Here is a 9769-nt window from a genome sequence, read left to right on the forward strand (position 1 = left end):
CAGGGTTTCCGGCGTGATTCCTTCCAGTCGAGAGACTGGCAGTCTTCTCCCGCTCCCAGCCCTTCCCTACCCCAGGCTTGCTCAGCCCCTGAGTCCCACCACAGCCCCTTCCCTCCCCCGCCCGGGAGATGCTACGACTCCAGCACTTCGCCATTCATCAACCGGTTCACACCGGCAGCGGCCGCCGCGCGGTGACGTCGGCGGGGGGCGGGCTTCCGCCCCCGCTCGTCGGCACTCGGCCGGGGGCCCCCGGCCACAATTGGTGGCCGGGAGTTCGCACGTCGCGCCGGCTATAAAACGGAGGGCTTATGACGCAAGGGCGCCTCGGCGCGCGTATTGGCTCCCCCTACTGCGGGCCGGCTGGGCTACGCGCTCTTCTCGGAGCCGCTCACTGCATGGTAGAGTCTGGTGCCCCCGCCGCCGCCTGCAAAGCCGCCGCCGCCCCGCGACGACCACCGCTACCCCCTGCCCTGCAGCCGCCGCCACCGCCGCCGCTTGTGTCGCCGCCGCCTCGGGACCGGCTGTATGATTAGGCCACAATCTTCAATGAGTAAACATATTCCTGTGAGTATCCGTCGCACCGCCGCCTCTGGGGCCGGGGCTCCCCGACCGGCCCCCCCATCCCCACCGTCGCCTTTGTTCGGAGCCCGGCGTCCGCTCCCCACCGCCCCGGCACGCAGTTCCGGTGGGTCCCTGGCAGGAGGGGGCCGGACTACGGTCCTGTGGCCGGACGGTGGGGCTGGCTGCGGGGAGGCGGACGCTGGGGTCCACGGCGCTGCGGGTTGGCGGTTGACTGCCGGGGGCACCCGCTTCCTTGTCCCTGCCGAGCCGGGGGCGGCCGGGGCAGTGCGGCCGGGCCTGCGCGGCGGGTGGGGGCGGTTTCGGCCACCGCAGCGGGCCGGGCGGGGCGGCACAAAAGCCGCTTTGTGACCGCCGCCTCCGCCCTTGGCCCTCCGGTCTGGCGCGCCTGTCCAGGGCCCGGCGGGCTCCGCGGCGTCCCGAGGCCCCTTTGTTTGGCCGAAAGAGAGCGGCCCGCCTGGGAAGCGGGAGACGTGGCCCGGGGTGGGGCAAGGGCTGCGCGTGTCACTGCGGAGCCGGATACGGGGAGGGCGCGGCGGCGGGGTCGCCACCGGACCCGGGCCGGCGTGGGGTAGGCGGGGCGGTCGGCGAGGCTGATAACGGTCTCGGCCGGGAGGTCTCCGGGCTCGGGGGCTGGCACGGGACAGGAGCCTGGTGCAGGGACCCCTGCGCTCCGCGGCCCGGACCGGCGCCCCAGACAAAATGGCTTCGGCGCCCGCGCCTGACTGAAGGCGCGGCGCGAACCCGTGATTGCGGCGCGGAGAGGGGGCGCCGCGGGCGGGCCCCGGCGCGCACCGCTGCGTGCGCGGAGCTGCGGGCATCGGGGGCTTTCCGCGAGCTGCACCCTTGGCGGGGGCTAGAGCGACACTCTGCTAGGTGAGGAGACCGACTCCCTGCCCCGCCCTGCGCCCTTAGTCTCCACCTGGTAATTCGAGCTGTTCCGGATTTAACGCCCCACTTCGGGCTCTGGATAATGGGAACAAGTCGAGTCTTGTCCTTTCTCTGGGGCAAGTCGGTGGAGAAATGGTCTGGGTCTGAGCGCCTTGGAAACTGCCAGGACTACTGTTGCACTGAAGCGAAGGAGTCCACGGCCGGGCACCAGTATGCACTTTCCCTGCCAATCTTTGGGGCCCTGGATGGCGCCTTTTAATCGGGGACTATTTAGAACTGTTCCTGAAATCCTTGGTGTAATATGTTGTTGCCTGCTTTTGGCTTGTGGCAACAGCAGCCGACCAGAGCCAGAATTCTGAGGTTTATCTTCTGTCCGTGGAAGCCTTCTACCATTCCAAAAGTGTTAAGTTGTTATTTGCACTGTAGTTGGAACCGTCGACCTGCTTCGGATCCAGATTCTGAGGCAATGCTTCCTGTTACTCTTTTTATACGAATTTTGTTCGATGGCAATAAATCAGTTGAAAACCAAAAAGCTAGGTCATTCCCAGGAGTAAAGCAGCATTTTACATATCCTCTATAGTAGGTGCATTACTTAAGGTCTGGAACAAACTTTACAACGAACTGTTGGACAGAGCGGTGGTTATACGGATTAATTGCTTTGACTCTGCAATCTGACAAACTGACTTAAGCTTCTGCACAGAAATTTCTTTGTTCCCGCCCCGCCTCCCGTGTATATTATTGTGATTATATGGAATGATAGATGGGAGGGGGAAGAAATGCCTTGGTATTTCTGAGCTGCCTATCGTGGATAGTTTTTCCTGTGGTAAGGAAATTGGTAACGAGGGAATGTTATGAGATGTTAGGTAGTTGGGGTCACTGCTCTTCTGGTGGAAGTTCCCCCCCCAGCCACTGGATGGCTCCACTAAGTGAGTTATTTCTGTTGCTTTCTCTGCTTCCTGATGAACTTGCTTACATGAAGAGATGAGGCCAAAGTCAGTTGTAACAGGAGTTTTAGCTGTTAAATGTGGAAGTCGTGATGTGAAACACTACTGTCTTTCTCATACATTTGCTTTCAATTGAAAAAAGATAGTATCTGGAAATCAGAACACTAAGCCACGAGTCATTGCACTTAACAGCTTTACAAATGACTTCTTTAATTCATTGTATGTCATGGAAAAGCTGCCAGAATTCACTTTTTTATTTTAAGGAAGTAATATTTAGGATTTGAGGTGAAAAGTATAACTGAAATTATTTTCCAGATTATTGCTGTGTTCACTGTAATAGAGCCAAGTTTACTTAATGGTAGTCACTAATGTTTTAACCCAACTAGCAAATACATGAAGGAATAATCTCTGAGGGCTCCTTTGAACAAATTTGGAATAATGAAAGTCCTCTTTCTTCTGGGACAACTTTGTAAGAAATGACTCCTGAGGCTACTTCTTTGTTTTGACAGGAAAATGAACTGGGTTTTTGACTTGCTGTTTTTCACTGATCTGCTAGATCGCCATATGAATTCTTCAAAATTAGCAAAATTGTTCTAGAAACTATAGCATGGTGCAAAATGCTATTTAAAGGTACAAAATGAAAATAGTTTGAATTTAATTTTAAGATTTTGAAATGCTTAAATATAAACTAAGGGAATCTTTGGTTAAAAGATTTTATTTGGTAATTTGCCCTTGAGAATACATACAAAGTGTTTGAGGCAGTGGCTGGCATTTGGTACTCTTGTTAACCTGTCAGTTTTTCTTATTCCTCTTTTTACTCCTTAGCACACACAAGTCTTTTTTTTTTTTTAACTTTATTAATGTTTATCCTTGTAATATTTCATATAACAAGTTGATTAACTTCCAGAGACTCAGATAAGGAAAATCTGTTAAAAGGGAATTGTAAATTAATAGGTTAGGGATCAAACGAGATAGTGTATGTGGAAGCATTTGGAAACCAGTTTCTTGTCTTCCTCTTAAGAACATATTGGTTGAAGGGCGCCTGGCTGGCTCAGTTGGTAGAGCATGTGATTCTTGATCTTAGGGTTGTAAGTTCAAGCCCCATGTTAGATGTAAAGATTATTTAAAAATTTTTAAAAATATTAGCTGAGTCTTCAGAGGAGTAAGTAAATTATGCAAGGACTAACAGCTTCCAAAGTTTTCATGAAGTTTACAATATGTAAAAATATTTTCTAAGCTGGAAAAATCAATATAGAAAGTGGTAGATTTTATAATACTGTAAAGCCACCAGCTATTTAAAATGAATAATTAGTAGAAGAGTATGTGTAGGTGATAATGTCTAAATGTAACAGTGGTATTCTTTGAGGGGTCTCTGTATTAGGTTAGTAATTTCAATTTAAAGTAATCTATTTGTGAATGCTTGTTTTATGGTTATTGATTTAATTTGTAATTACCCTTATATTTCTGTGGTTTAAGTAAAAGTTGAAAAGGTGGCTTGGGCCCAAATTTGAAAAGACAGTTGTGCACTTACATGCTACAAAAGCATAATATGTTCCTTTGAATTGGGAAACAACTTTTTTCTTCTCTCTCTTTTTTCTTTTAAACAGCAGTTCTGTGGTGTTCTTGGTCACACATTTATGGAGTTTCTGAAGGGCAGTGGAGATTACTGCCAGGCACAGCACGACCTCTATGCAGACAAGTGAACTGTAGAAATTCATTACTACTCCACCAAGAAGCCCCCGTAAGAGTGGTTAACCTGGACACAGAAGTGTTGAATTGAAATCCACAGAGCATTTTACAAGAGTTCTGACCTGGATGGGGTAAACCTCAGTGCACTTCCTTTCTATTGCCTCAGTATTACTGGATTGAAGAATTGCTGCTTCTTGTTAGGAGGTTCATTTCATTTCTCATTACTCCCAACTTCATACTCAAAGCACTGAGAATTTCAAGTGGAGTATATTGAAGTAGACTCAGTTTCTTTGCGTCATTTCTGTATTCAATTTTTTAAATTCTTTCATAACCCTATTGAGTGTTTTTTAACCAAATTAACATGGCTCGAATGAACCGCCCAGCTCCTGTGGAAGTCACATACAAGAACATGAGATTTCTTATTACACACAATCCAACCAATGCGACCTTAAACAAATTTATAGAGGTAAGGCTTGATGCTTGTTAATGTCTTAAACTGGTTGCAGTTTAATGGTGAGGTTTTTTTATCAAACAGAATAAATAGTAGTTTAGAAAAATTATGTTGGTATGCCTACAGTTGAATTTCAAGAAATGAAATATCAGTTTCTTTAGGTTACAGAAAATTATTTTATAATTTTAAAAAAGGGCATGTACTTGAATTAGTTTGGATTTATAATAAGATCATCTAGTTGTTCATGCCTCACAGTTTATTTAAATCTATATGAGGTCAGTATAACAGTATGATTCTCACTTATAAGAAATTTATAGAAGGAAGACTGCCACTTAGAGATTGTTCATATATCTGCTTAGTCTAATGACTAATACTGTAACCAAAGTTAGTTAATGTCTTGGATCCTTTTTGATGCTTCGAAGCCAATTTTTAGCTACTAATTATAATTAGTAATAATGGATTATGCGTCTTAAAGCTTGTCGTTTTAAATGATGTGGGGTTTTTTACACTGTACTTACAGGATTTTAGAGTCTTTGAATATACCTTTAAGGTTCTAAATTACCATGTGTACTGCCAATGAGCAAAAGTTTAAGTAGTTAATGTAATCAAGTCAAGTTAGATTACTTGTAGTCATGAGTGATTCCTTTGGGTTCTATTTACCTTTGTCTCTGAATTGCTTCTCTCTTTTGTTAGTGCTTCATTTCCATCTAGCCAGTGTTACCATGACTATAAACACCTTCCATGTATGAAGGGCCACAAGATTTTTTTTTTTCATTTATTAAAAATATATGTGATGTTTAATATTCCTCTTTTATGCTATTCTAGTGTTGTCGTTTAAAGCAGGATTTCACTTCCCAGAGTTGAATTGTGAATGTGGGTGGTGTGAAAAAATAATAAATAAATAAATAAATAAATAAATAAATAACAAGATTTCACTGTCCTGTTAAACATACATAGGTTATATCATTCATTCCTTGATTTTCTGTTAACTAGCAATACCTTTTGAACACTTGGTGAGCAGTAATAACATGGTTATAAAAACTTCATTAATTATTTTTTATGTATGTTTTATCCAGGAACTTAAGAAGTATGGAGTTACAACAATAGTAAGAGTATGTGAAGCAACTTATGACACTACTCTTGTGGAGAAAGAAGGCATCCATGTTCTCGTAAGTGTTTAATAGTTTTGTGTGTTTGGTACTGTGCTACAAAATGACCAACTTCAAAAAGCTTGATTATTTTTTAAGTTATTACGAAAGTATGCAGAATCTTAATTTCTAAATAAAGATGAAAGCTAAGTAAAGCTCTAAAGTAATGAGATCTTTATAAAGATTCGGAATTTATTTGCATTTCATTGACAGTGGGGTTTCATACAACACATGTTTAAGCATATTAAAATGCTTTTGAAGACATCTGAGTGGTAGAAATTTAGAAGTATTAGTTGGCATTTATATTTAAAAAAATCTAAAATGTTTATTCTTTTGACTTAGGATTGGCCTTTTGATGATGGTGCACCACCATCCAACCAGATTGTTGATGACTGGTTAAGTCTTGTAAAAATTAAGTTTCGTGAAGAACCTGGTTGTTGTATTGCTGTTCATTGTGTTGCAGGCCTTGGGAGGTAAGAGAATTTCTTAAATCCATTTAATGGTATTGGTCTTAATTCTAGTAAAAACTTGATTTTGAGTCCAGGAAAAATTCAGTTACCACTTTGTGAGTCAGTTCGCTTTGTTAGGTTACATATTAAATTAGATTTAAAAGGAGGTGAATGTAATAGAATAATGTATTCCAGTACAGCTGGAACTAACAAATGCTATAGTTGTAATTTACACTTGTCTCTGTGGGCACAATTACTTATAGAATTAATTGTGTTTCCTAGGTTATATCAATGATATTGGAATCATTGTCCAAACTCATTGTGAAAAAGAATTATGAATCATTTCTAAGGTGGTTTGCGTTGCATATGGTGTACTTTTGATAGCGTTCTTGATCCTGGAGATTCCGATTCAGTGGGAATTCATTACCCAGTAACACCCAAATATTCATATCCAGATTTGTAAGTCACTGTCACTGCGCTCCATCCCCACCACCAAAAAAAAGTTCTTTTCTAGTGGGGAAAAGTAAAATGAGCATTGATCACCCTGGGGGGTTTGGCATGCAACTGTGTCACAGTCTCATTGATAAACAAAAAAGGAAGCAAACATTTCCAGAAGATGTTTAGGAAAAGGAGTTCATGACCTTTAAAAAAAATTTTTTTTTAAATAGGAAATATTTTTCACTGCTTGGATTCAGAAAAAATTATCTGCATTTATCAAGATTTACCCCCTTAAATTTTTTTAAGATTGACCTCGAATAATACAAGTCTTAATTTCTAGATTTATTTGTAACAATTAAGGGCATAGTTTATTTTTAGTTCTAGGTAAAGGCCTGAGTTTGGTAGGGAAATGCTGATGCTTTATTCATTTTTTAACAAGAAGTCAACATTTACTATAAGGTATTACATAGGAAGGGTGGTAAATAATAGTAATTTTGGGTTAGGAAATGAAAGTTTGGAGTGTTGAATTTTCCAGGATTTGATTTTGAAAAAAGTGATTTATCAAAATTCTTATCCTACCAGAGCCCCAGTGCTTGTTGCCCTAGCATTAATTGAAGGTGGAATGAAATATGAAGATGCAGTACAGTTCATAAGACAGTAAGTATATAATGAATTTTATTTTCATTTCTTCATTGTCGGTGGATTTTATTACTACAAAAACAGTTTTTCCCCCACAGCCCATCTAACCATTACATTCATTTTTTAAGATAGTATTAAAACCAGGAAGTAAGATCTTATTTACACTCCTTGTAAATGCTCGTATTACAGAGATTCTAATCAATAAGTTGTCTTTTCTCAGATCTCATATACATGGATATATAAATTTTGACTATTGTAACCAACACTCAAGATTTAGGACTTTTTAGTATCCTTTTTCCATTCCACATGTATGCCTATCCATAAATTAAGCATTAAGTCGCAGCATAATAATCAAAAGATAAATTGCCACGAGAGATGATAATTGTCTATAGCATAGTAAATGGTAATACCGGGATTTTGCTTTAGTAACTTCATCTTTTGTTTTTCTTCATCTAGAAAGCGGCGTGGAGCTTTTAACAGCAAGCAACTTCTGTATTTGGAGAAGTATCGTCCTAAAATGCGGCTGCGCTTCAAAGACTCCAATGGTCATAGAAACAACTGTTGCATTCAATAAAACTGGGGTGCCTGATGTAATTGCCTTGGAAGTGGAACTTGAAACAGGACCTAATTTGTCATACATACTAGCCAACATGTTGGCTTGGTGATTAAGTCTAATGAAGCTTCCATAGGAGTATTGGAAAGCTGTTTTATCAGGCCACAAGTTTGACAGAATTGCAACCTCTATGTTTGGGTTACGATCAACCTATTTGGACACTTAGCAAAACATTTTTGCTTTACAGCATTTAAAATGTGCTTATCACTTGTACCAATTGACCTTTCCTGAAATCATGGAGTATTGAGTTATGTCTTTAAATCTATTCCCATGCCAGAATCTTATCAATATATAAGAAATTTAGAAAGATTAGGTGCCAAAATACCCAGCACAATACTTGTATATTTTTAGTATCATACTGAACTAAAATCCCAGGAACTATGAACACTCTGGACCTTATGTGGTTTATTCCTTCAGTCATTTCAGACATAGAAATTAGGGCCTATATGGTTATTTGCCTGCTCACTTTATGTTTACATCTCCCACATTCATACCAGTATACATCAGGTTTGCTCAACTTTTTTTTTTTTTAAACCAAGTCTTACAATGATTATTTCATGTCTTTCTACAAATTTCATTTTGTGCTGTTGTAGAAAACCTCCATTTTGAAAATCTACGTTGTACAGAAGCACATGTCTTTAATGTCTCCAGACAAAAAAGCCTTACAGTTAATTTTAATGTTTGCACTTTGGGGTGCAACTTACAGGGAGGGCCTGAAAAAAGAACGGGAGGGGGCTATTAAGTATTTTTAGTAAAATGTTGCCTTTGTCTTGTGCAGAACATGTAGAATATGCTCTTTAATTTAGTAAATATTTTTTTAAAAGGTAGAGATGCTTTGTTATCGTAGCTAAAACAATTCTTAATCATAAAATTTCTGAAATTCTTGTAATTTTTTTTCTTACTTATCTGAAGTTGTTTACCAACTTATTTTTGTTTGAAGTGTGATTTTTTTTCTTCTCTTCCCAACCTCTCTTGCAAAAAAAAAAAAAAAAGTGGGTTTCTGCTAATGAATTGAGCAGACATCTAATATTTTATATGCCTTTTGAGCTGTGTAACTTAATATTTGGATACTTGATAATTTGTTTTATTATGTAATTGATAAAATGGTGATGTGTATTAATGTTAGTTCAACCATATATTTATACTGTCTGGGAATGTGTGGTTATAGTTCTGTGGGAGAAATAATTTGTCAGTGTTCACCAGCTTGTAAAAATCTAGTGCGAGAGCTTAAACATCTAAATAAATAATGAAATGCATTTATCATCATTGAAATTGTTTGGCTTAAAGTTAACTTATTTTGTAGAAAATGATAGAAATGAATTATGCTTCACTTAGTGCCATTTGAAGGATGTCCTCTTTTTTTTTTTTAACAAATGAAGGATTAAATGAAGTTGACATTTAGTAAGCCCTTTATCGACACAATTTGTTACAGTCATGAGAACTGTTTAATATTAAAAGTACTTTCCATTATAGACTTTCATTTTTAAAGGTTTAAATAATTTTGAACCAGTGTACTATGCTATATTGAGAAACTGTAGAGGAAGGCCTTAATTTGAAGCTCAGTTCCACCAAACAATAACTTGCTTTGGGCAACTTCTGAGCCCATTTTCTTATTTGCAAATAATGGATGCCTTTATAGGTTTTGATATTTGAATATAATATTTGGCACATGAGGGCCTAATAAATGTTAAATTTCTTTCAGTAATCTAAAGTGCTTCCTTTGCATAGCTCATGTTAATCTGAAAGGGACAGATGTCCTTGTCTGATTTTTTTTTAATAGGTAAAACAGATTCAGAAAAAAATGGTACTCCACATTGTATTTTAAAGATTTTGCTTCCATCTCTTTGTGCCAGTTTAGCACCTAATATACACCTTTTTTGAAACTTAGAGCCAAGGCAAAGGAATAAGGAGGGGTCCCTGGGGACCCT

At 40.3% G+C, this 9769-nt stretch overlaps 2 protein-coding genes across 3 annotated transcripts; both read left to right on the forward strand.

Moving 5' to 3' along the window:
• Window positions 1-310: 310 nt before the first annotated feature.
• Window positions 311-4174, forward strand: LOC145723022 (uncharacterized). Its single transcript, XM_081828469.1, has 2 exons — window positions 311-564; window positions 4022-4174. The coding sequence occupies exons 1-2, from the start codon at window positions 526-528 to the stop codon at window positions 4115-4117; spliced, it is 135 nt and encodes a 44-aa protein (XP_081684595.1). The 5' UTR covers window positions 311-525; the 3' UTR covers window positions 4118-4174.
• A 225-nt stretch (window positions 4175-4399) lies between these two features.
• PTP4A1 (protein tyrosine phosphatase 4A1) lies at window positions 4400-9113 on the forward strand. Of its 2 annotated transcripts, none has more exons than XM_031018646.2 (5): window positions 4400-4569; window positions 5631-5723; window positions 6045-6175; window positions 7172-7246; window positions 7685-9113. In XM_031018646.2, exons 1-5 carry the CDS (start codon window positions 4465-4467, stop codon window positions 7800-7802), a joined length of 522 nt encoding a protein of 173 aa, XP_030874506.1. In that variant the 5' UTR covers window positions 4400-4464; the 3' UTR covers window positions 7803-9113. The 2 variants fall into 2 exon arrangements, with proteins under 2 accessions (XP_030874506.1, XP_081684594.1); XM_081828468.1 differs by having other exon boundaries at window positions 7689-9113.
• Window positions 9114-9769: the final 656 nt, after the last annotated feature.

This window comes from Leptonychotes weddellii, chromosome 8 (genome assembly GCF_054177405.1).
Source record: "Leptonychotes weddellii isolate Sample4059 chromosome 8, ASM5417740v2, whole genome shotgun sequence".
Taxonomy (NCBI): Eukaryota; Metazoa; Chordata; class Mammalia; order Carnivora; family Phocidae; genus Leptonychotes; species Leptonychotes weddellii.

Bases quoted from the DNA above. Each gene is read 5' to 3' on its own strand.
- PTP4A1 (XM_081828468.1), top strand. From the start codon at position 4,465: ATGGCTCGAATGAACCGCCCAGCTCCTGTGGAAGTCACATACAAGAAC. The intron at 5,724-6,044 runs GTAAGTGTTTAA...CTTTTGACTTAG, and splicing joins AAGAAGGCATCCATGTTCTC to GATTGGCCTTTTGATGATGG. The intron at 7,247-7,688 runs GTAAGTATATAA...TCATCTAGAAAG, and splicing joins GCAGTACAGTTCATAAGACA to CGGCGTGGAGCTTTTAACAG.
- LOC145723022 (XM_081828469.1), top strand. From the start codon at position 526: ATGATTAGGCCACAATCTTCAATGAGTAAACATATTCCT. The intron at 565-4,021 runs GTGAGTATCCGT...TCTTTTAAACAG, and splicing joins CAATGAGTAAACATATTCCT to CAGTTCTGTGGTGTTCTTGG.